Source organism: Saccopteryx bilineata, unplaced genomic scaffold, assembly GCF_036850765.1.
Source record: "Saccopteryx bilineata isolate mSacBil1 unplaced genomic scaffold, mSacBil1_pri_phased_curated manual_scaffold_46, whole genome shotgun sequence".
Classification (NCBI taxonomy): Eukaryota; Metazoa; Chordata; class Mammalia; order Chiroptera; family Emballonuridae; genus Saccopteryx; species Saccopteryx bilineata.
In genome coordinates, this window is record NW_027095472.1 from 131,477 (window position 1) to 156,324 (window position 24,848).

At 49.4% G+C, this 24,848-nt stretch overlaps 1 protein-coding gene and 2 gene segments (V, D, J or C); all 3 read left to right on the forward strand.

Annotated features, from left to right (window-relative positions):
- The window catches only part of LOC136318335 (immunoglobulin gamma-1 heavy chain-like), a 29,995-nt gene extending 10,703 nt beyond the window's left edge, over nt 1–19,292 (forward strand). Inside the window, exons 3-7 of the mRNA XM_066250692.1 lie at nt 8,618–8,656; nt 10,175–10,492; nt 15,417–15,712; nt 17,449–17,488; nt 18,813–19,292. Coding sequence (XP_066106789.1) covers nt 8,618–8,656; nt 10,175–10,492; nt 15,417–15,712; nt 17,449–17,488; nt 18,813–19,132 — 1,013 coding nt within the window. The 3' untranslated portion in view covers nt 19,133–19,292. The remainder of the gene's footprint in view (nt 1–8,617; nt 8,657–10,174; nt 10,493–15,416; nt 15,713–17,448; nt 17,489–18,812) is intronic.
- Nucleotides 1–24,848, forward strand: part of LOC136318336 (immunoglobulin lambda-1 light chain-like) — a 120,537-nt gene that overhangs the window by 91,601 nt on the left and 4,088 nt on the right.
- LOC136318337 (immunoglobulin heavy constant gamma 4-like) lies at nt 16,555–24,761 on the forward strand. The segment is given in 5 exon segments: nt 16,555–16,559; nt 17,466–17,488; nt 18,813–19,108; nt 22,872–23,064; nt 24,314–24,761. Coding segments are annotated over 5 exon segments (837 nt in total).

A 24,848-nucleotide genomic window follows, 5' to 3' on the forward strand; every position in this document is an offset into this window, starting at 1 on the left:
CAAACTGCTGTGTCTTAGGGAAGAAATTCTCCCTCTCTGCACCTGTTTCTCATCAGTAAGGGCTGGAGGATCCCTGCCACATTGGTGGGTCTGTTATCTAGAGAAGCAGCAATATTCTGTTCCCATCAGCAGGAAGGAGCTGCACCCCCAGGATCACAGAAAAGCCAGGGTCTTCAGGGTTCCTGAGGACCCCCTCAGAGGGGACTCAGGAACTGCAGAGCCAGACTTTGACTCTGAGAACTCTGAGAGATTCCAGAACCTTTGTCATATGCCTAGATGGATCCTTTGTCATCCTCTGCCGCAGACCACCACCCCCCTGTCCCTACCCCCACCCCACCAAAAGGAAAGACAATGAAATACTCAAGATGAAATGAGAAGGACTAGTGGCTTGAGTGTGGGAATGGAGGGAGGCAGAGAGCTGGGGAGATCTGGGCCAGGGAGAGAGGAGTCCATGGCCCCAGGCAGGGTCTCTCTGGCCTGGGGAATGAAGAGTGGGCAGGAGACTGATCAGCAAGAGGCAGAAAGTGCCCTCCATCACGGGGCACGGGGCACTAGGCAGAAGTGACTAGGCAGAATCATATCCCTCCACGCCAGGAAAGAAGGGCCAGGGCGGGATGCAGAGGAGCCAGTAATCCTGAACAGGGGGTCCAAAGAGACAAACAGACTCCTCTAGCCCAATCTGAACCTAGCCCTCAGCACACCTAAGACTAGGGAGGGGTTAGGGAGGAGGTCTGGATGGGTGAGAGCTGCAGCTGTATCAGCTGGGAAATCCCAGCCCATCCCTCAAGGGTCCCCAGGGTCCAGCCAGACTCGGATTTCCGACCACAGCCACCACAGGAGGATGTGGTCTGTGGTGGTGTCTGCCCAGCGGTCATGGCAGGTGCAAGGGCGGGGGAGGAGGGACAGCTGAGGATGCTGCTTTTAAGGACAGCCCCTTCTTCTCCCCAAGACCTGGGGCTTTCCCTGGGGAAACCACACCTTGTGGGCCTTGGGCAGGGGGTAAGTGTCACACCCACACAGCGGTGAAGGGAAGGGAGCAGCTTCAGCCTGATTCCCTGGGGCTGACCCTTTCCTAGTCCCCAGGAGCTCAAGGTCAGAGGCTGGAGTGGGCCAAGAACCAAAAGAGGGAGAAGCTGGACTGGATCAGGAGCCTTCCAGGGGCTCCCTTGTCCCCTGGATCATGTCTATGGACACCCACACCTTGTTACTATCCAGTGCTGTAACAGTCTCCATGACAGTGTGTTGGATAATCAGCCTTCACACTGAACCTGATCCTTTCAAAGTTGCTAAGCAGTGTTTGTGGAGAGAAAGATCCAGGCTTCCAGCTCACTGGAAGCTACTCTGATGAGTTTGATAAAAACCATTAAGTCCAGATGACCATCATTAACTTCACTTCTTTCTTCCTGCTCATTATTGTCATCATCAAGAACAGCAGAGGGTCTGAGAATTTTACTGTACTTGCAAGCTAAAAAATATAAGCCTGCCGCAGACTCCAGGATGCTGGCAGAAGACACGAGGCTTCTGGCTCAGAGACAACGGCCACCTTATTGCTCATAGTTTATTACTCAAGTAGCCAGAGTCTCAAGTGTCATCAAGAATATCAGCCGGAAAAAAAAAAAAAAGAATATCAGCCCGAGTATCAGCATCTTCTTACACCTGTTCTCTGAGCCCCACAGGGTGATGTAAAGAGGGCCAGGTGACAGCTGCACATCCAAGCCTGGAGACTCCAAATCTTTTATAACAAACACATTGTTCCAAACGGAGAGACTAGCTGTACCTTCCAAGGCTGTTCACTACACAAGCATCCTTGAAAAGATGGTCCAACACAAAGGCAATCAGTGCCTTTGCTTATGAGGCATGCAGAAACAAAGGGACCATCAGACGATGTCTCCCAACAGTCATTGTCCATACCAGTGCACTGAAGTTTCAGGCTATTTGTTACCGCACCAAAGGAAAGATCCAGATTGATTTTCACCAAATGTAGCAGGAAAGTTAATGGGTATCTGACTCAAAACATGAGCCAGACAACTCGTAAAGGGACCTCCCAGAACAGTCAAGGTTGGTGGGTCCTGGGGCCTCCTTTGGAGTTGCTGAAACAGAAAGTCGGGAGCTCTACGGGCTGCAGCTCTGGACTTGAGCGGATGTATGAAAATTATGTGTTATATTGCTGGGCTTCAAAATGGACCCCAACCCAAAGCCCTTGTGCAGTCCATCCCTCCTGCAACCCTGCCCAACAGAACCCCAACCTTGGCTCCATTGAGCCTTGCAGATGGATGGAGGGCCAGAAATGCAGGGGACAAGCTCGCTCCTGGATTCCAGCTCACCCTGCACCCCACATCCTGGAACCACCTTGGGTCTTGTCTTCATCTTCTCTGGGCCTTCATTTTATCACCTGTATAATAGGAACACTTGGCTCAAAGACTCACTAAGAGTTGCTCCAAAGCCCAAAGTAAGAGGAGGTGGACAGGGAACTGGCATTTGTTCAACATCTGCTATATGTTGGCACTTAGATCACTCCCTGCAGGACCCTTGCCTAGCTGAAGAGCTGAGTGAGGAGCAGACCAAACCTAGCAACATTGACCAAACCAGCCAAGGAAGGGCTGGGCTTGACTGGCAGGAAGGGGTGTGCAGGGACCCAGGTTCACCCCGAAATGGTCGATTCCTCATCCACTGGTACTCAGCTGCCCTCCACAGCCCTCTAGGCCCCAGGGAGATGCTCCGTAAATCAGAGGCACCCTTGGGGAACCAGGGGAAGAAGGGAGGGGCAGCTGTGCTCCACCCAGTGCCCCAGGGGTGGGACCAGCAAGGATTGTGTTAGGAGATGGTTGAGCTCTGGGTCACAGCAGGGCAGTTGGCAGATGCCACTCTAACAACCCAGGAGAAGGCTCAGGCAGAAGATGGGGCTATTCAAGCCAGGGTATATTGGGATGGCCATCCTGGTGAGAACCAGGGGCACCACCTGCACCGCCACCCTCAGGGAGCTCACGCTGAAGGTCAGGCCGGAAGTGCCTTTGACCCTGAAGGCAGATGAAGCCCAGGACAGGCTAAGCGGGCCATGAGGACTCTGAGGGGCAGAACCCTAACCCCGAGCAGCGCTGCCCCTTGATGCTGCCCGGCCTGGCCATAACCACCTGCTGCCTCTGACAACAGCCCTTCAGAGCAGGCCGCCAGCTCCCAAGCCCCGGCAGGAAGCAGCCCTCGGAGCTGAGGCACAGGTAAGGAGCCCAGCGTCGTGGGGGAAGGATGGGGAAGAAGGGAGAGTCAGTGGGAGAGCAGGTGCCTGGGCAGACACAGCTTTACCTAAAGAGTTGACATTTTTGTCCAGTGTGGATTTGTTTTCATTGATTTTTATTTTTAACATTTTATTAAAATACTATTATCTCAATGACTGAATTTTTTGGTACCCCTTAGATTTTGTACCTAAGACTAGTGCCTCACTCTCTTCATCCTGGTTCCCTGGGTAGAGCAGAATCAGGGAGGTAGGGCAGGATGAGCAGGCACTAACCATTTTAAGGGCAGACCCTCCCTGTCTGGGTCCCCATAACGTCCTGGTGTCATTCCCATCTTACAGACAGGGACAGAGGCCCAGAGAGGTGGCCGCAGTCCCAGGACTGGAAGAAGTCCCAGGACTGAACGCTGTGACCTCAGCAGCATGTCCTGTGTTTTAACAAAATGGTCTAAGAAGACAAGGGAGTGAGGGCTTGCATTTGTCTCCCCCAAAGTCCTCAGCACCCCAGTGCGCTCATAAATGTTTGCTGGGGCACAATGTGGGTGGACCTGAACCAAGGGAGTCATGGCCAGTTGTGGGGACAGACTCATGGACATTTTCGGAGCTGTAAGTTGAGATGAGGGATGCCAAAGCTGGTCTTACAGATGGAGTGGCACTCACTGGTGATGGGAGTGCTTCAGGCAAGGGAGTGGCTCCAGAGAGAAAGGAGAGTGAAGTGCGCAGGTGCGGCAGGGAGCTGGGGACCGAGCTGGGGCGAAGACCACGGGGTTTTGTGTGCCTCATTTTTTATCTTGGAATCCAGGAGGAGTTGTTGAGACATTTCAGTAGGAGATGGTCAGAGTCAGATTCGTGTTTTGGAACAATGGCTTCAGATCAGAGACTGGTGTGAGGACAGTTTTAGACGATGGAGAAGAGGCGGCAGCCAAAGTCTGTGCCTTTGGGATGAGCAGGAGGCGTGGGTCCATGCGACGACCAGGCCCAAAGTCTCCTATGACTTTGGCAAGTGAATTTGAAGTGATGGTACAAGAAGGTTGACAGGGAGGAATGGGCACTCTCATGGACTGTCTATAAGAGTCTAAACTATACAATCTTTTTAGCGATGTATAAGTCATAAAAGAACGTGTATTTATTTAAATTGTATAATTCCACTTCTAGGAATTCATACTTTGGGGGGAAATAATCAAAGATATAACCAAAGGTTTACAGACAAAAATTATTATCCCAACGTTAACACTGATGGGAGAAAACTGGAAATTACCTAAATGTTCAACAGAAAGGGTTTGACTGAATACAATATAAACATCCATATAAGGAATCTTACATAAATCTCGAAAATTATGTTTCTGAAGCATCTTGAATAATATGGCAAATGCCATTTTCAGAAGGATATATACGGTGCCGAATATACAGACTGCTTCCAGTTGGGTTTTTAAATATGTGCACATGTTCAAAAGCTGTTCAAAAATAGAGAAAAATGTCAATGATATGTCTCTGGCTGATGGGATTTCACCTCATTTTAATTTTTGCTCATAATTATCTGTAGTTATGAATATATTCACAAGGAGATTTATTCCATTTTTATCTCCTAAAATAATTTTAATACAGAATAACATGTGCTTGTAAAATAGAAAACATTAAGCACAGAAGCATATAAAGTAAAAATGGAATGTTTCTGCTTATCATTTCTCTACTTCTTACCCTGAAACCCATTAGACAGCCACTGTCAGGTTGGTCTACACACTCCCGGCCCTTCTCTTATGTGTGCACATCCCTGAAAACACACACAGACACATCTAGTTGGTGTTGAAATTTTATTTTTCAAAAATGGAATCATATTCTGCATATAATCATGCAGCAAGCTTTTTAAATAACTTGTTATTGATATTTTCTACATCAATCCTTAGGGAGCTCCCGTGTTCTCATCATGGCTTTGTTTCACTTCAAAATCTGGATAAATTGAAATATATTTAAGCATTCCCCTATTAATGGACATTTAGGTTATTTTCTATTTAAAAATATAAATGGCAAGCAATGCCTTGTTGAAATCCCCATGTGCATGTACATGTGCGTGTACAACGTGCATGTATGTAGTTCCATGGGACAGGATGCCTACAAGTGGATTGCGGGATTAGAGAGAAGGTGCTTTCTGAATTTTGGGAGGTAATGCCTAGCTGTCCTTGCGAAAGACTGCTCCAATATATAATACTTTCACCACAGTCGATGACAGTGCCCATTCCTCTACATTCTTGCCGATAATGTGATGTTGTTGATCTCTTTGTACTTTTCCCATCTGATGAGCAAACATGAGAATATGTTCGTTGTTTATTTATTTGATCATTGATAAAACTTATTTTCCTTTTCTGTTTTGACTGATTTTATTTCTTTTGTGAATTTACTGGCCATAATTTTGCCTGATTTTCCCTTTAGTTGACTGTACCTTCTTATCTATAAAAACTCATCCTATAGTTGAAATTTCAACCCCCTTGTTAAGTATCTATGTTGGAAATATTTTCCTCTCATCTGTTTTACACCTTTTGTTAATGGGGTCTTTTGCCATAAAGCCATTTTTAAATCTTTATATGTCAGATTGGTTGAAATTTTTCTTTGCAGTTTCCGTGATCAGTGACAAGAATGGGAGAGACATCATTATGTCAATATTATAAGATCATTTTTCTACTTTATTCTGGTATTTTCATTGTTTTGGTGTTTGTTTGCTTGTTTTTACTTCACCTGGAATTTATTTTTGTGGAGGTAAGGATATAACCTTACTTATTTATTTACAAATAGAGAGCTAGTCATCACTTATTTGTTGAATATAAATGCAACTTCTATCAAATAGTAAATTGTTGATTTATCACATTCTGTGGTTCTAATGATTGAATGATCTATTCCTGTATCTGTTCCGCCCTGTTGTACTTGTTTTAGCTTTACAATGTTTTGGTATCCGGTAGGCAAGAACCCACCCTTTTTTTTTTTTTTTTTTTTCAAAATAATCACGTCTGTCATCATTCTTACCATTAGACTTTAGAGTCGATTCACTCATTTTCAAAAATCATTCTTTCGGTGTCTGTTTGTAATCTCATGGACTGTATGGATTGACTTGAGAAGAACTTGCAGTGCTCGGCAGTTTCTTTCCAAAATGTGATAAACCTGCCCCTTATTCACTTTTCTTTTCTGTCTGTTAACCAATTTGTTTTATAGCTTATTCCTAAAAATCTTGCACAATTCCTGTTGTGTTTATTCCTAGGGTTTTTAAATGTAATTTTTATTGAAGCAGTAAAATTTCCCCCAATTTCATGTCTTAAATGGTTACTGCTTGTATAGAAAGGAAACCACTGATTTCTGTATGTTGCTGTTGTATTAGCTCACTTTCTTTAACTCATATTAGTTCTAATAGTTCTTCAGCTGATTTCCTTTAGCTCTTTTTTTAAAGCAGACTATCACATCACCTACAAAGAACAAAGTTCGCTCTTTTTTTCCTATTACTTACACCTTTCCCACCCCCATTTCATTTCACTGGCTAGAATGTGTAGAATATGTTGAATAATAAAAATGAGAGTGGGAAACCTGGCTTTTAAGAAGGTTTTGCCCCTACCTGGGTAGTTCAATTGGTTAGAGTATTGTCCCGATATGCCAGTGTTGTAGGTTCAAGCCCTGGTCAGGGCACATACAAGAATCTACCAATAAATGCATAAATAAGTGGAACATCGAATCAATGTTTCTCTCTCTCTCTCCTTACTTTCTCTCTAAAATAAACAAATAAATAAATTTTTAAAAAGAACATTATGAAAAAAAGGTTTTGTCTTTAAATGTGAAGGTTGCTATAAATTTGGCAAAATACACTTCATTGAGTTGAGAATTTTACCTTAGGTAATTAACCCAATAAAAGGCCGATGTTTGCTTTGTTAAAATCAGAAACAAGTGCTGCCTTTATATTATGTGTTATATTAAATTGTATTTCAAAAATCGTACATCTTACATCCACCCATGACCAAGCGACCCTGCTGCTCCCATGAGAAATGCTGGCCCAATGCAACGGGCTATCTTCCAATTTAGATAAACGATATTGGGAGATAACATCAGATATGGCAAAGCCTGGGGATTCTTGCTGTCAAAAACTCTTAGCGTGTGACAGGTGTTCCTGTTCATTTGTCTACGTATTTTAACGTATTTTTGTTTCCTGGTAGGATGTCTAAAACATGGAGGGTGGTTCAGTGAGGGGAAAGCATCCTGGGATCCTGGGATGACTCCAAGCCTCTGGTTTGCAGAGAAATCTGCTGAATATGTGGGAGGCATAAGGAGTTTCTATGGGGCCCATTGAGCTTGAGGTGCTTACAGGGCATTTAAGAAGAGTTTCAGAGGCAGAGAGTATGTGAATCAGAGCCAAAAAGGGAAATCAGGGCTGAAAATAGAGATGGGAGACTCTGGGCAGTCATCAGAGTGCACAGTATGGGTCAGAGGCAGAGAAAGTAGGACAGTATGGGAAGAATGAGGTTCTAGGGGTCTGCAGTCAATAGTCATGCAAGAAAGGGAGAGAGAGGGTGGGTAGTCTTCGATGCTAAGGGGAGGACAGACACCAGATGAAGGACCTCTTGCAGACATGTCGGGGGACTGGGGAGGGACCTCACACTTGACCAAGATAAGAACCTTGTTAGCTTTTATGTGAAAGGTTTCATAGAAAGATGAGGTGAGAACCAGGGTGTCCCCAATGATATTCCAACACAAGAAGCAGTTGGGAGCCATTTTTGGATGGATGGACAGATGATGGATGGATGGATGGATGCATGGATGGATGGATGGATGGAAAGAAGGAAGAGTGGACAGATGAAAAGACAAGTCTGAGAGCTCAGAAAAGCTTCATAAAAGAGGTGGAACTGAACAGTGTCTCAGTGTGTGAAGAAAAAGGAAGACGGGATCTCCACATGGCAGTGCCATAAGCAAGAATGACGTGGCTTCCTGGGGCCCAGAGAGGAAGTTCGCCTGGCTAAAACATGGGAAACTGTGGGAAGGAACCCTCAGAGACACTCAAAGGAGCCCAGGAGAGAGGTCAGGCAGGTCTGGCTACACCACACTGCTGCTAGAGAGGATGAGGTGCTCAGAACCTTCAGGCAGGGTAACCCTGGGGGACGGGGAACATACTGGGTCACTCCAAGCATGGGTGCCACCTACCTTGGACAGGAGGTGGGGCACAGGGATGCCTCTGGGCCATGGACACACCCAGAGGTGCCCCAGCCTCTAGAAGGCTGAGTGCCCATCCACCCTGCCCCAGAACACAGCTGCAGCCGTATGCCCGTCACGCCCAGAAGGTTCCTGCTCCAGACTGGCCCCTGGGGGACACCAGCCCCAGATGCTGGTCTGGTGGGTTTTAGTCCGAGCTTCAGTCACCGTGGTATGTCTTCGGCGGTGGGACCCAGCTGCTCGTCCTAGGTAAGTGGCTCTCACCACCTTTTCCAACCCCTCCTGCCCCTCTGCTATCTCAAGGTGTCACTTCTTTCTCTGGGGGGTGCTTTCTTCTGCCCTCCCAGCACTACAGACTGACCCTCGCTTTCTTCATGGGGTCTGAGGCAGACAGGCCGGTCTCAGGGTGACCAGCAGGAAAGACCCCAATAGCAGAACCCCAGTAGCTATTCCAGATTCTGACAGTCAATGAAGACTGGGTCCTGAGAGCCTGGGCTGGAGGTTTGGCCTAGGAAAGGGACTCCTTACCCTTTTCCAGGGCAGATGCCTGCACAGGGGTCAGAGACTAGCTCTGACAAGGGTCACTGGGGCAGCCTTAGAAACAATTCTAAGCACAGAGGGTCTGGGCAGAGGACGGTATGCCCATCCAACCTGGGAGAGCCACACAGGAGGCCAGGAAAGGGTTGGGGCTGTGACCCAGCCTTCAGGGACACAGAAGGCAGCTAGAGAGGAGGCCTGTGGGAGGTGGAGAGAAGGCTTGGGCTCATTCTATGCTGAGGCACTCAGAGCCTCTACTGGGCTGAGAAGATGTGAGGTCACAGAGACACAAGTGAGGTGGGATAGTGACCAGAAGCAGGGCCTCTCAGGACAGTGGTCAGAAAGGAGCGGGTCCCATGGGGCAAAGGTTCATCTGACCCTGGAACCCAATAAACCCTGGGGTCCAGGTATCCCATCTGTCTAAGGGTCAGCCTCCTATAAAGTGTTAGACTTGGGTGATGATGAATGGGGGAGTAATGAGGGACTCAGAGCTACAAGGCTGCCCCATGAAATCAGAGGTCATCAGAGTGCTAGGGTGGCCGCAGGGCTTCTGTGCTCATTGTCTGGGGGAGCAGCCCCAAGAATGCAGCCAAGAGAAAGAGTCCTGAGGTTAGGGTACAGGGTATAGGGAGACGAACAGAGCCACGAGGAGCCCCCGGGCTTTGGCTGAGGGGACTCAGCCCTCATAAGAGAGCTGAGGTCGGGCTAGATGAAGCCAAGTACCCAAGGGCAATGGGGGATTCCAGGCCCCGCTGTGTGTTGGGCTTAGGCTTGGGGCCTCCCCACACCATCAGGCCAGCCGGGACCCCAGATCATAGAAGAGGCACCGGGCTCCAGAATGAAGTGAGGGGGGACCTGATGGTGGGCTGAGGGCTCGGGAGGTCAGAGCCAGTCTCCACACACAGACTCTGGAGACAGGAGGAGGGAGGACAGCCTGCCCTAGGTACACTAGCGGACACTGAGGCTACAGGTGGAAGGGGTTGGCCAGGTCACCTGGGAGAAGTGACTTGGAGGGGTCCTAAGAGAGTGAGGGGCTGTCTGCTGTCCAGGGGTTGAGTGGAAAAAAGAAGACAAAAAGTGAAAAGGAACAGAAAGGAGTGTCCCCTGGTTGAACAAACACAGACATCATGTGACCAGTCACAGAGACTATTGATTGGGAGGCCGGGGAAGGGGGTCCCCAACACCCAGACTGTAGCTCTGTGTCTCATACTCCCTCCTCTGTCCCCACAGGTCAGCCCAAGTCAGCACCCTTGGTCACTCTGTTCCCGCCCTCCTCTGAGGAGCTCAGCAGCAACAAGGCCACACTGGTGTGTCTCGTCAGTGACTTCTACCCAGGCAGCGTGACCATAAAATGGAAGGCCAATGGCAGCTTCGTCTCTGAGGGCGTGAAGAACACCGATCCCTCCAAACAGAGCAACCACAAGTACGCGGCCAGCAGCTACCTGAGCCTGACGCCGGACAAGTGGAAATCCAGCAGCAGCTACAGCTGCCAGGTCACGCACGAGGGGAGCACCGTGGAGAAGACAGTCATCCCCTCAGAGTGTTCCTAGGACCATGGGTCCCCCACCCTTGGGGGCCTCTTCAGACAGACACCCTTTCCTCCAGCTCCCACTGTAGCCCTGAGACTCCTGCCCTGGTTCGCTCAGACTGAGCAGGTCTCACTCTCTCCCCACTTCTACTTCCCCTTAATAAAGACCTGATCATTTATCATTCGACATTTCTGAAGTGTGTTCTGTTCTCAGGGAGTCTTTAAGTTAAAAGGTCCATAATACAGGGCAGGAAAGTAATGACCTGACATTCCCTCTAGCCGTCCTCTACTCAACCAACCCACAGGGCCCTGAATCAGCTCTGAGTACCAGAAGGAGCCATCACCCAGAGCAGGAACTTGTCCTGCAGGCTGGACCCCCAAATGTAGTCTTTGACACCTAGGAAGGGACAGAGGCTTAATGAGAGAGATCCAGGGGCTGTGAGTGGGGATCAGGGGAAATGAAGAGGGACCCTGAGGGCATCTGTGGGCTACAGATGGAAAGATGGGGGAAGAAACCCTTGAGCCAAGTCTATGGTCTTTAGGAACAGACACTGAACTCCTCTGGCCCATTGATGAATCCAATAGGAAAAGACATTACCAAGTGAGAGGTTTATGGTTGGCCCGTCACCATGGATGTTGGAAAGCTTTGAACAATGCATTTCATAAGTACAATCATCAACTTTGACCGTGCATGTTAGCTAAGTAAAGACACTGACAAGTCCTGCAGCAGAGAAACAGTTTAATATTATCTAACCTAACAATTGCCCGATCGTGTTCATGCTCCCTACCAACTCAGGGAGCCTCAGAACACTCTTCAAGCCATGGTTACTGGTGCAGGGACCATGGGGTGAGGGTGAGGCACGAGGAAGCTCAGTTTATGTTCTGATGAACCTGGGCCAGGGTGACCCTAGCAGGGGGCTGGGACCTCCATCACAAAGTCTCAACACTTAAAGTCGGATCAGAAAGAGAGTATTTATAATTTGTTTATGGATGGAGCAGGTGATGTCAGCCAGTGTGGGGGGAAGGCTGGGTCATAGGAGAGATGGATAAATAAGAAAGGGCACCATCCTGGGTATAAAATGGGCATTCAATGATATCCAGAGGAAGGCATATCACCTGGAATTCAGCAAGACTGACCAGACTAGCTTAGAGACCTGGATTACAGCCAGGCCGGGCTTCCCCATGACACCGCACCTCCTGACCACTCTCCGCATGAGCCTTCTTGCCGCCCACTCACTGTGGCTCAGCCCTGAGTGTTCTGCAGCTGGCCTCAGGGACACACTCACCCCCAGATCCCTGAGACAGGGTTCATCAGCCTCTCAAACGTGCGGGCCCATCCAGCTCTGTCAGTCCTCAGGGCCTCTAGCCTCTCAGGTCCCTTGTCTGAGTCTCCAGCTCAGGGACCTGGGGCTGCCTTCACCAGAGCTGCTGGCCAACTGGGACAGCCAGGAACAGAGCCTGCAAGGACAGGGAGCACTGGAGCCACAATGGGGCACAGGATGGGACCCCTCGGGGTTTCATCCCAGTCACCCACCTCTGCCCCAAATCACACTGTGAAATAGAAGGAAGAGTTGGGTGTCCTAGTGTCCCAAGACGTGTCTGACCCATCTTATGGGTCTGAATGCTGAGGCCCAAAACGGTAGAGAGAGAACCACCCAGGTTTTTCTAAATGACACGTCTTTTAAATGCCAGATGATATTGCCTTGCACTCATCTCCCACTTAATTTCTTGTTTTTATTAAGGAAAAATAAAAACACAAAAATAAGGACATAGAGCAATAACAGTAACCCTATGCTCCGCTCAGCCAGGTCCCAAAATAATCAATTCACTGACAATGCTGATCCAACAACAGAATAACTTATCCTTCATGCGATATTTCTACGGAATTTCCTGATATCATAGCTTTCATCTGTAAATAATTCATTTGTTTACTAGAAGATAAGAGCCTAAAACTTTACAAAAATACCACTATCAAACCTAAACAGAAATAAAGGGTAAATCATTAACATCCATAAATAGTTTCTTGTCAAATGCTTCATGATTGTCCAAAATGCATTTACCTGGCTGTATTTTAGGTGCTGTTGTTATTTTGGGGTTTTTCATTTCTTTACATTGAGGATGCAATAAGGTTTGACATTGTGATTGGTGGGTGTTGGGTCTGTAAGTATCTCCCAAGTCGTTTCAGCCTTTCCTTTCGAGGAAGTGGCCGCAGGCTCTGCGCTGCTGGTTCTGGAACTCTCTCACAGTCAGACGGACGCTGCCGCCTCCCCTAGCTGTGTCTGGTGGGTCTCTCGCTCTCTCTGCTTTGCATGCTTACAAAGTGGTCCTGTCATCGAAGGCTTAATGAAATCCTGGTTGGACTTTTGCAAGTGGCCTCCCAGGATGGTTGCTTACTTTGCGTCAAAGGATCTGTGTCAGACTGACTTCCTTTGAGTGACATTCGCTGCTTAGATGTTCGATGACTTTGTCCATCAGAAGGGAAGGATTGCATCAGGGGCTGTTTCAGCTCTGCCCTCCTCCCATTCGGATGCCCCACGTGTCCACGAAAGGACTGCCCTTAGCTGATCGCTCTTCACTCCAGAGTGTCTCACACGCTGGTAAAGAAGAAGCAGTGGAGCTCTTCTTTTTGATGATGCTCTGGTCCCCGCCATCTCCCATGGTGAATAATGAATCTTGAATGGCATGAAAAACTCTGACACATGAATGTATCCACTGTGTGAATGCACTGTGATTCTCCTCTAGTAATGATCATGTGGCCACGAATGATGGACACTTCTCTACTGGGAGCTTATTCAGGTGGCTTCTGGATGCCCTGACATGACCCCAGGGATTTCTATGGCTCCTGCTGTCAAAGTGACAACATACTCTGACTCGTCCTGTGCCCACCTGTCATGAGCCTGCAATCAGCCACTTATCCAGCTTCTCTTCAGTGCCAGGTGGGATTCAGGGCCGCAGTCAAGGTGCTGCTCATGTCTCCCTTTGAATGAAGCAGAGCAACTATGACTCTACTGACCCTTCCCAGCATGAGACCAGATTGAGGGATGGCTGGGATACTCCCAAGCTCACACTAAAGGACAGGTTGACAATTTCTATAGGGCCACCCTGAATTCAGCCAGTACAGTCTCAAACTAAGCTCTCACTAGGGAAGGTAAGGCTGAGCCCCAGATTTGAGGGTTGGGGAATAGGAAGCTGTCAGTTGACTCTGCCTTTCCCTAGAAGGGGAGGGTATGGGGTGGGGAATATGCTCTGCCCTCCCCTCATGCTCTCACCAAGGATTAAGGCTGTGTGGACATACAGAGAAGACATGTGCCATCCACTCCCATGGAACCTCACTCCTAGTGACACTAATGCCCTCCAAGCCCATCCCAAATCCCAGGAGCCAGTAGTAGGAACAGCATAACAGACACCAAGTACCTTTGGAGAAATTGCTTCCAACAATTCTGTTGTACAAAAGTCTGTGTCATCTATCCTGTGATCTATTGGGGGGAGGGGACAGTGCATGTATGTTTTGCAGAGCAGACAACAGCCTGGGGCAGTGGCCCAAGCTTCCTCCATAAACAGCTGCAGGTGGGGCAGGGGTGAGGCAGGCCTCCCAGAGAGAGGTTTTTGTACGAGCCTGTGTCACAGTGTATCGTGTTCGGTGGAGGGACCCAGCTGACCGTCCTAGGTGAGTCTTCCCTTCCCCCTCCTTCCCTGCTTTCCCAGGAGTTTGGGAAATTTTCTGCTGTTACTGCTCTTTCCTGTGTCTTGTCTCAGCTTGTGGGCTAGCTTTCACCCCAGGTCCTAGCCCTTGGGACCCTGAACTTTTCCCACCCCTGCTTTTACTGTCCTGCCTGCCTCCACTGCTCACCATCAGTCCTTCACTTCTGACCCAGAGACAGAGACATGAGCAAGATGACCTGTCAACTCCTTTGTCGCTCTGTCAGGGTCACGCTGGACTAGACAGGCTCTGTTCTGTTTCCCCTTCTGGGATCCTGTTGAACCAGATTTATTTCTGGGGGTCACTAGTGTCCCATCACAAGGGGAAGAGAGACTAAGGACTGCTGAGAAGGTGACCACCTGGAGTCTTAAGAAGGACTCAGAACCCTCAGGGTCAAGGCTAGAGACACAGGTCAGAGGTTCAGATAAGGTCCCTGGGACAGTGGGACCATAATCAAAGGCAGGGAATGTCACAGGTGTAGAAGGGCTTCCCAGAGCATGCATAGAGCTGCCGTGCAGAACCCCGAGATGGCCTGGGACCCAGAGAACCTGCAGGAGAAAGGACACAGGAGGGAGGAGAAGGTGCTAGAGGAAGGGTAAGGGAAGGACAGGGTATGAGGACAAGGTGGCACCTAGTCTCTGCAGGACACACTTCCTCACACAAAAAAGGCAGAGTCTATGGCATAAAAGCTCTGGTGATATGGCCAATTTGCCGGGGGTGGAGGGATCTCAAGTGTACAATGTGAGAGACCGAAGGACAGACAGACTTCTGTTTCATCAACAAAGAGAGTGCAGGAATCAGAGATTTGGGGGGAGGAGAAACTGACCCCAAAGACCCTAAGACGCCCAGCACAAAAATATCAGGTCAGAAATGTTCACGGATTGACCCAAAATGGAGGCCAGAGAGATCACATGACCTTTTTTGAAGACACACAGACAGACAATAACAGACCCTGTCTTTTATCAGGTAAAGGCAGAGCCAATAGGGTGAGAGTCAGACGTCAGTGTGACAGAAAGGTGTCCAAAAGGACAGGTGATGGGAGGTGTGCTATCTCAGGAAAATGGGAAGCTGCTTTAGGAATACCCCAGACTGTCCCCCATGGTATGGACCTTTAGACCCAGAGTGGTCCCTGAACTAGAGGTTCTGATAGGACCTCATGAAACTGTACCTACATCAAGACTGAGACCGGGAGCTCTCAGGTGGCGCAGTATTCTCTGACCCACAGCCCTTCCCTCACTCTACAGATCAGCCCCCGTCCCCACCTTCGGTCACTCTGTTCCCGCCCTCCTCTGAGGAGCTCAGCAGCAACAAGGCCACACTGGTGTGTCTCGTCAGTGACTTCTACCCAGGCAATGTGACCATAGAATGGAAGGCCAATGGCAGCCCCGTCACCCAGGACGTGGAGGAAACCAAGCCCTCCAAACAGAGCAAAAAGTATGCAGCCAGCAGCTACCTGAGCCTGACGCCCGACAAGTGGAAATCCAGCAGCAGCTTCAGCTGCCAGGTCACGCACGAGGGGAGCACCGTGGAGAAGACGATCGTCCCCTCAGAGTGTTCCTAGGACCATGGGTCCCCCACCCTTGGGGGCCTCTTCAGACAGACACCCTTTCCTCCAGCTCCCACTGTAGCCCTGAGACTCCTGCCCTGGTTCGCTCAGACTGAGCAGGTCTCACTCCCTCCCCACTTTTCCTTCTCCTTAATAAAAACCTGATCATTTATCATCCGACATTTCTGATGTGTGTTCTGTTCTCTGGGAGTCTCTAAGTTAAAAGGTCCATAATACAGGGCAGAAAAGTAATGACCTGAGATTCCCTCTAGCCGTCAACCACTCAACCAACCCACCAAGGACTTGAATCAGCTCTGAGTACCAGAAGGAGCCATCACCCAGAGCAGGAACTTGTCCTGCAGGCTGGACCCCCAAATGTAGTCTTTGACACCTAGGAAGGGACGAAGGCTGAATGAGAGAGATCCAGGGGCTGTGAGTGGGGATCAGGGGAAATGAAGAGGGACCCTGAGGGCATCTGTGGGCTACAGATGGAAAGATGGGGGAAGAAACCCTTGAGCCAAGTCTATGGCCTTTAGGAACAGACACTGAACTCCTCTGGCCCATTGATAAATCCAATAGGAAAAGACATTACCAAGTGAGAGGTTTATGGTTGGCCCGTCGCCATGGACGTTGGAAAGCTTTGAACAATGCATTTCATAAGTACAATCATCAACTTTGACCGTGCATGTTAGCTAAGTAAAGATACTGATAAATCTTGCAGCAGAGAAACAGTTTAATATTATCTAACCTAACAATTGCCCGATCGTGTTCATGCTCCCTACCAACTCAGGGAGCCTCAGAACACTCTTCAAGGCATGGTTACTGGTGCAGGGACCATGGGGTGAGGGTGAGGCACAAGGAAGCTCAGTTTATGTTCTGATGAGACTTGACCAAGGTCAGGCTCAGGGTGACCCTAGCAGGGAGCGGGGGCCACCATCATGAAGTTTTAACAGCTAAAGTCAGATCAGGGAGAGAGTGTTTATGATTGGTTTATGGATGGAGCAGGTGATGTCAGCCAACATGTGGAGCAAGGGAGGAAGGTGCTGTTTATGTCTTCATTAGAATGAAAGAAAGCAACAGCGCTACTACCAGACGTCCCAGCGTAAGACCAGATTGAAGGATGGCAGGGATACTCCCAAGATCACACTAAAGGACAGGTTGATATTTCCTACAGGGCCACCCTGACTTCATCCAGTACAGTCCCAAACTAGGTTGTCCCTAGGGAAGATAAAGCTGAGCCCCTGATTTGATGGTTGGGGAAATAGGAAGCTGCCAGTCAAATCTGTACACAGGCCAACCTGCCTTTCCCTGGGAAGGAGGTTAGGGGATAAGGAATGCACTCTGCCCTCCCCTCACTCTCTCCCCAAGGATTAGGGCTGTGTGGACATATAGAGAAGACACACGCCATCCATTCCCATGGAACCTCACTTGTAGTAACTCAAATGCCTTCCAAGCCCATCCCAAATCCCAGGAGCCAGTCGTAGGAACAACATATCAGACACCAAATTCCTTTTGGGAAATTGCTTCCAACAATTCTGTTGTACAAAAGTCTGTGTCATCTGTCCTGTGATCTGCTGGGGAGTGGAGGTGGGCAGTGTGTGTGCCCCACCAAGAGCAGACACCAGCCTGGGGCAGTGGCCCAAGCTTCCTCCATCACAGCTGCAGGTGGGGGGCTCAGGGGTGGGGCAGGACCTCCCAGAGAGAGGTTTTTGTACGAGTCTGTGTCACAGTGTTTCGTGTTTGGCAGAGGGACCCAGCTGACCGTCCTAGGTGAGTCTCCTCTTCCCCCTCTTTCGCTGCTGTCTGACAGCTTTGGGAAATTTTCTGCTGTTACTGCTCTTTTTCTGGTCTTGTATCAGCTTGTGGGCTAGCTTTCACCCTGGGTCCCAGCCCTTGAACTCTGACCTTTTCCCATCCCTGTTCTTACTGTCTTGTCTGCCTCCACTGCTCACCATCAGCTCCTCACCTCTGACCCCAGAGGAGTGGACACAGTTACCTGTCAACTCTTCTATGTGTCTGTCAGGAGCAGGCTGTCTGTCAGGGTCAGGCTGGACTCTTAACAGACTCTGCCTGTGTTCTCTGATGGGCTCCTATTAGATGAGGTTTATTTCTGGGGCTCAATAGCAGACCCCATCTCAAGGGGAAGAGAGTATAAGGACTACTGAGAAGGCGACGACATGGAGACTTTAGAAGGACTCAAAATCCTCAGGGTCAAGGCTAGAGACCCACAAGTCAGAGGTTCAGGAGAGGTCCCCGGGACTGTGGGACTCATATCAATGGCCGGGAATATTTCAGGGGTGGAAGGCTCCCCAGGGCCTGCATAGAGCTGCCATGCAGAACCCTGAGCCGGCCTGGGACCCAGGGATCCCTGCAGGAGGAAGGACACAGGAGGGAGGAGAAGGTGGCAGAAGAAGGGTCAGGGAAGGACAGGGTATGAGGACAAGGTGGCGCCTGGGTCTCTGCGGGACACACTTCCTCACACAAAGAAAGGCAGAATCTATGGTGTGAAAACTCCAGTCATATGACCCATTTTTCTCAAGTTGGGGGGATACCAAAGGACTATAGAATAGGGAGTCCCAAGGACAGACAGACATACTTCTGTTTGATCAGCAAAGGTCCTACCCAGTTAGAGAGGATGCAGGAGAGATAGATTTAACTGACCCCTTAGAGCAAAGAATCTAAGGCCCAGCACAAAAGTATCAGGTCAGGTGTGTCCACAGATTGGACCAACAGGAGTGATATACAGAGCTCATGTCATCTTTTCTGGGGACAGACAGACAGGCAGACAAAGACGGACCCTCTTTGAATATTAGGAAAAGGCAGAGACAAGAGGTTGAGAGTCTGTGTGGCAGAAAGGGATCCAAAAGGAAAGGTGTTGGCAAGTGTCCTATGTCAGGGTTTCCCCGGAAAAAGGGGAATTGCTTTAGGAGCATCCCAAACTGCTCGCCATGGCATGGACCCTCAGATCTGGGGTTGTTCCTGAACTAGGGTTCCTCATAGGACCTCATGAAACAGTACCCACATCAAGACTGATGTCTAGGGCTCCTAGGACCAATACTGAGCCTTTGACCTCCTGCCCCATCCCACCCCACAGGTCAGCCCAAGTCTGCACCCTCGGTCACTCTGTTCCCGCCCTCCTCTGAGGAGCTCAGCAGCAACAAGGCCACACTGGTGTGTCTCATCAGTGACTTCTACCCAGGCAGCGTGCAGGTAGCCTGGAAGGCCAATGGCAGCCCCATCTCCCAGGGCGTGGAGACCACCAAGCCCTCCAAACAGAGCAACAACAAGTACGCGGCCAGCAGCTACCTGAGCCTGACGCCCGACAAGTGGAAATCCAGCAGCAGCTACAACTGCCAGGTCACGCACGAGGGGAGCACCGTGGAGAAGACAGTCGTCCCCTCAGAGTGTTCCTGAGACCATGAGGTCCCCACCCTTGGGGGTCCTCCTCAGGCACCCCTTTCTCCAACTGTCTACTCTACTCCTGAGAGTCCTACCCAGGAAAGACCAATCTGGGTGGGTCTCACTCCCTCCCCATTTCTACTTCTCAATAAAGACTTGATCATTTACCATTTGACATATCTGATGTGCATTTGTGCCTGGTTGGGTCTCTAGGTTAAAGGGTGATTAACCGAGGAAGGGGACAGTTACAACATGAAATCTTATTTACCATTGCCCCTCCACTGTTTCCCCCAGTAACCCCGTAGACTCTGAGTGCTGCTAGAACCCCTGACCCAGGGCAGGAACTTGTCCTATGGGGCTGGCCCCTGGGATAGACTCCTTGTCACCGGGGAAGTGAGAAGGGTTGAGTGAGAAGGATCCAGGTGCCCTGAGGAGGAATCAGAGAGAAATGAGCAGAGTCACAGGTTTATGTTCAGATGTTTTAGGGATCAATGTCAGGCTCAACATTACCCTAGCCAGTGGGTAGGAACCTTAATTATGAAGAGTGTGGACAGCGAACTGGGTCATGGAGAGAGTTCATTTACGGTTGGATTATGGATGGAGCCAATGATTTCAGCTGCATGAGGTGGGAGCACAACAACACCGAGTCAATGACAAAGGGCACCATCCTGCGTCCAGAGAAAGCATCCCTGATTTTCCCGAGGAGAGAGATCAGTTCAAAAGCAGGATTAGAGTTATGGGGGGGGGGCAGATTATCTCAGGGCAGAGTGAGTGTGATCTGAGGGCCATAGCAAGGTCGAGCTTCCCTGGTGACGCAGCATCCTCAGATCCTCTGTGCACTGTTCCCCTCAATCATCGCTCACTGTGGCTCAGCTCCTAGTGCACCTGCAGCCTGGTGTCAGAGACACACTCCCTCTCAAGTCCCTGAGATGGTGGGGTCAGCTCACAGACGTGCAAGTCCAAGAGGCTGCTGGGCCACAGCTCCCGGCCTCTCTCGGGCCTCCCTGCATGAACCTTCGCGTCATCAGCGGCATGGATCTACCCTTTCCACAACTGCCGGTGTCCAGGACAGCCCAGGGACAGAGACTGTCAGGACAGGGAGCTCTAGAACCATAATAGAACAGAAGAAGGGGCAGCCTTGGAGCTTGATCTCAAGTACCCTTGCCTCAATCACAGCCTAAAAGGTGGAAGGAAGATTAGGGGGTCCTAGTGTCCCACAGCATATCTGACCCCATTCATGAATCTGAATGTTGAGGTCCCTTTAGGGAAGGGACCACCCAGGTATCCCACATCTTGATGGCGCTGCTAGAATGCCAGGGTCTAATGACCTCTGATACTATCCTTACACTGATTTCCTATTTACTTTTTGTAATTATTTTTATTGTGGAAAACTTGGAACACAAAATTAAAAAGGCAGGTGAATAAAAATGACCCCACATGTCTATCAACAAGTCTCCCCAAATCACCGATTCGCTGATGATGCTGACCCACCCATGACAGAATAACTCCTCTCTCATGCAATGTTTTGAAACAAATCCCAGATATCATAACTTTTCATCTGTAAATGTTTCGTTGGTGTGCTGAAAGTAAAACCTAAGTAATAACTACAATATCATGATCAAACCTGAGCAGAAATTTTCTATTATTTCTTAATATAAAGAATTAGTTTCTCGGCCCTGGCCGGTTGGCTCAGCGGTAGAGCGTCGGCCTGGCGTGCGGGGGACCCGGGTTCGATTCCCGGCCAGGGCACATAGGAGAAGCGCCCATTTGCTTCTCCACCCCCCCCCCCCTTCCTCTCTGTCTCTCTCTTCCCCTCCCGCAGCCAAGGCTCCATTGGAGCAAGGATGGCCCGGGCGCTGGGGATGGCTCCTTGGCCTCTGCCCCAGGCGCTAGAGTGGCTCTGGCCACGGCAGAGCGACACCCCGGAGGGGCAGAGCATCACCCCCTGGTGGGCAGAGCGTCGCCCCTGGTGGGCGTACTGGGTGGATCCCGGTCGGGCACATGCGGGAGTCTGTCTGACTGTCTCTCCCCGTTTCCAGCTTCAGAAAGATACCAAAAAAAAAAAAAAAAGAATTAGTTTCTCATCAAATGGCTCATACTTGTCATAGTGTATTTCCTTGATTATATTTTTGGTACAGTTATATTTAGTCATTTTTGTTTGTTTTCTTTTTTTTAATGGATTGATTTTAGATAAAGAGAGAGGGAAGCATTTATTTGTTGTGCTACTTAGTTGTGCATTCACTGGTCCCTTCCCGTATGTGTCCTGAATGGGGATCAAACCTGTAACTTTGATGTTTGATGATGATGCTCTAACCAACTGAGCTAACCATCAAGGACCTGTTTGTTTTCTTTACATATGAGGATTAGATAAAGTTTGACATAGTGATGGTGAATACTAGGTCTGTAAGTATCTCCCAAATAACTCTAACTTTTCCTTACAAAGAAGTGGCTGCAGGGGTCAAGTTTCCGGTCTTAGGGAGTCTCCCATGGTCAAGATGCAGTCCCCAGCCTCCCCGAGCTTTACCTAGGTGGGACTCTCTGCTTCGTTTTCCTGCAAAATGGTTCTGAGATAGAAAGGATTGTCAAGATTCAGGTGTGACATTTTGATGAGAACACTTCCTAGGATGTTTGGCTACCTCCATCCAAGATGCCCATGTAAAATTATAGCTCATTGAATGAAGTCATCTTCCCTCTGATGCTCAAATCCCAGGTTCATCAGTTGGGATGGAATGCCAAGGGCACTATTTCAGATCTGTCATCCTTTCTTCTGGGAAGGTTGCAACTAAGGGAGGCCTTTCAGATATTCTCTGCTCTCCCAGGAGTGTGTTTCATAGTTTAGTCAAATATATAGATTTATATAAATGCTTGGTCTTTCCCTTAATAGAGCAGATTATAAAATGATGACCTGGTTCCTACAATTTTCTGAAGGTAAACAATTAATATTGAGAATCCTGGTGAACTCTAGGCTGTACATGTGCATATTGTGTTTGAATCCACTCTTCTTGATGATGAAAGCGTAACCTTCTTAGGTGGCCCCAGGATCCTCCAGTATCATCCCAGCAGACTTCAGTAACTCCTGTTTTCTGTTGTAACAATATGTCCTAGGCCCAGCTTGTGCCTCTCTCATCTCAGGCTTGTAAAGGAATATTTGCCCCCTGTAGCCTGGGTCATTTTAGTGGGTGGTACACAAGGACCACTATCGAAAGGCTAGCTCACACCTCCTTTCTGAATAAGACACTCCCAGACACAGCAAAAAAAAATCAGATGAGATCCTGAGGAGGCACGGGGGATCCTAAAAGTTTTCCCTGAAAATTAAGGTTGGCATGTCCTCCTAGAACCAGCCCAGGTCTCCCTAGAGATTCCTGTCCCAATCTAGGAGAACCCTGGGGAGTCGGAAAGGGGAGACCCACGGAGTTCCAGCTGGGGTCAGATTAATACTCTTATGGCCAATCCATTCCAGGGCAACCTGCACTTCTTGTGGGGGGACTAGAGACATCTGAGGGTGCCTCCTGCCCTCATCCTGTGGTCTCACCAGTGGATCAGGGTTCTGTCAACTCTATACAGAAGAGAAGCCATATTTCTTCCAGAGATCTCTTTACTCCTTAGGGAAGCAAAAGCCCTCTTGTAAACTCAAACCCACACCTGAGCAATGGCTAGTGGGAAAATCACCTCCAACATTCCCACTTCCTTCAGGCAGCTTTTCCAAGAATGCAGCTGCTGGGCATAAGGGGTCACCTGCTGTGTTTTGTGCTAGGAGTGGGCAGGGCAGGCATATGGGCTCCCCTACTGGGCAGACACCAGCCTGGAGCAGTGGTCTAAGCTTCCTCCATCACAGCTGCAGGTGGGGACCCAAGGGGTGGGGCAGGGGCCTCCCAGAAAGAGGTTTTTGTATGAGCCTGTGTCACAGTGTCGTGTGTTCGGCGGAGGGACCCAGCTGACCGTCCTAGGTGAGTCTCTTTTCCTACCTACTTTACTGTTCTCCCCCAAAATTGGGCAATTTTCTGCTGTTTTTCTGTATCTTCTCTTAACCCCAGCCCAGACTAATCCCAGAGAGGGGTTCCAGGGGGACTGGCCTCTTCCCCTCTCTAGTAGAATCTGCTGCTTGCCTTAGCTGCTTTCTTCACCTCTGACCCCAGACAGGAGACTGACCAGGCCCCAAAAGGGCCAGGAGAACGGTGGGTCTCTCAGCCTTTTTTTTTTTTTTTTTTTTTTTTTTTTTGTCTCTTGTGGACCAGCTTTATCAATGAGGTGATTAGAAAACCTCACCGACAGGGGGGAAAAATGAGGAAAACCACCTTGAAACCTTAAGGGACTCAGATCCATGAGGGCTGAGAGGCCAGATGTACAAAGAGGGCTCCTGGGGCTTTGGGTCTTGGGATCCAGAAATGGGAATGACATAGGGTGAAGGGGACCCCCCAGGTCTCTCAGGATCTTCCATGCAGAGTCTCTAGGTAGCCAGGGACAGGAGGGAGGATAGAGTGAGAAGGGGAACACACTGGAGGCTAAGATTGTAGAGGAGGAAGACAAGGGAGGGGTGGGCGGGGATCCTGAAGGGTCTTGAGGGATACTTTCCCCAGCAGTACAAATCTCTGAGGGAACAGGGGCAGATACCTCAGCATGAAATCCTCAGGATAATCAAACCACCAGAGGGGAACCTTCAATCAAGTCTGCAGGTGGGAGAGACCTAAAGACAGGAAGACAGACTCTCCCTGATCAGTAATATTTCCCCCAATAGCAAGGACCAAGAGAGGCATTCTTCAGTAGAAATCGACCCCTTAAAAAAAAGGCTCAGAGCAGCTACAGAGGTAACAAATACCCCAAGATTGATTCCACAGGACACCAGAGCACTATCACCTTCTCTGATGAAGGACAGACATCCACACACAGAGCTATCCTAATGGTGGGAGACAGACAAGAGGGTGAAGGTCAGCAATCTATGAAAATGGCCAGTGCCTAACTGGGTCTGAGGATAGTGATGCTGGGTCTCCACCGTCCTGATAGCCCAGGATAGAGGGGACTTATCTGAAGAAAATCTCAAACCAAACTCTCTACCATAAGCCTCAAACCCAAAGTGGTCACTGAACTAGAAGACCAGATTGGGTCCTCCTGACCATGTGACCCACACCAAGACTGAAGTCAGAGCCTCTGAAGATAGATACAGAGCCTCTAACCTTCCGTCCTTCCTCCACCCCACAGGTCAGCCCAAGTCTGCACCCTCGGTCACTCTGTTCCCGCCCTCCTCTGAGGAGCTCAGCAGCAACAAGGCCACACTGGTGTGTCTCGTCAGTGACTTCTACCCAGGCAGCGTGCAGGTGGCCTGGAAGGCCAATGGCAGCCCCGTCTCCCAGGGCGTGGAGACCACCAAGCCCTCCAAACAGAGCAACAACAAGTACGCGGCCAGCAGCTACCTGAGCCTGACGCCCGACAAGTGGAAATCCAGCAGCATCTACAGCTGCCAGGTCACGCACGAGGGGAGCACCGTGGAGAAGACAGTCGTCCCCTCAGAGTGTTCCTAGGGCCCTGATTCCCCCAACCCTTGGATGATGGAACCACATGACCCCTGCAAAATCTCCTTACCCAAACCCAGTAACCCTTTTCCCTGAACCAATCTACTCTCAATAAAGTATCATCATTCTCAATCAGATATCAGGATCTGGGCTCATTTTACTTTTATATATTGTTTTCCAGAACCCTACCATCCCAAAGTTTAATATAGTCCATTTACTGGTTA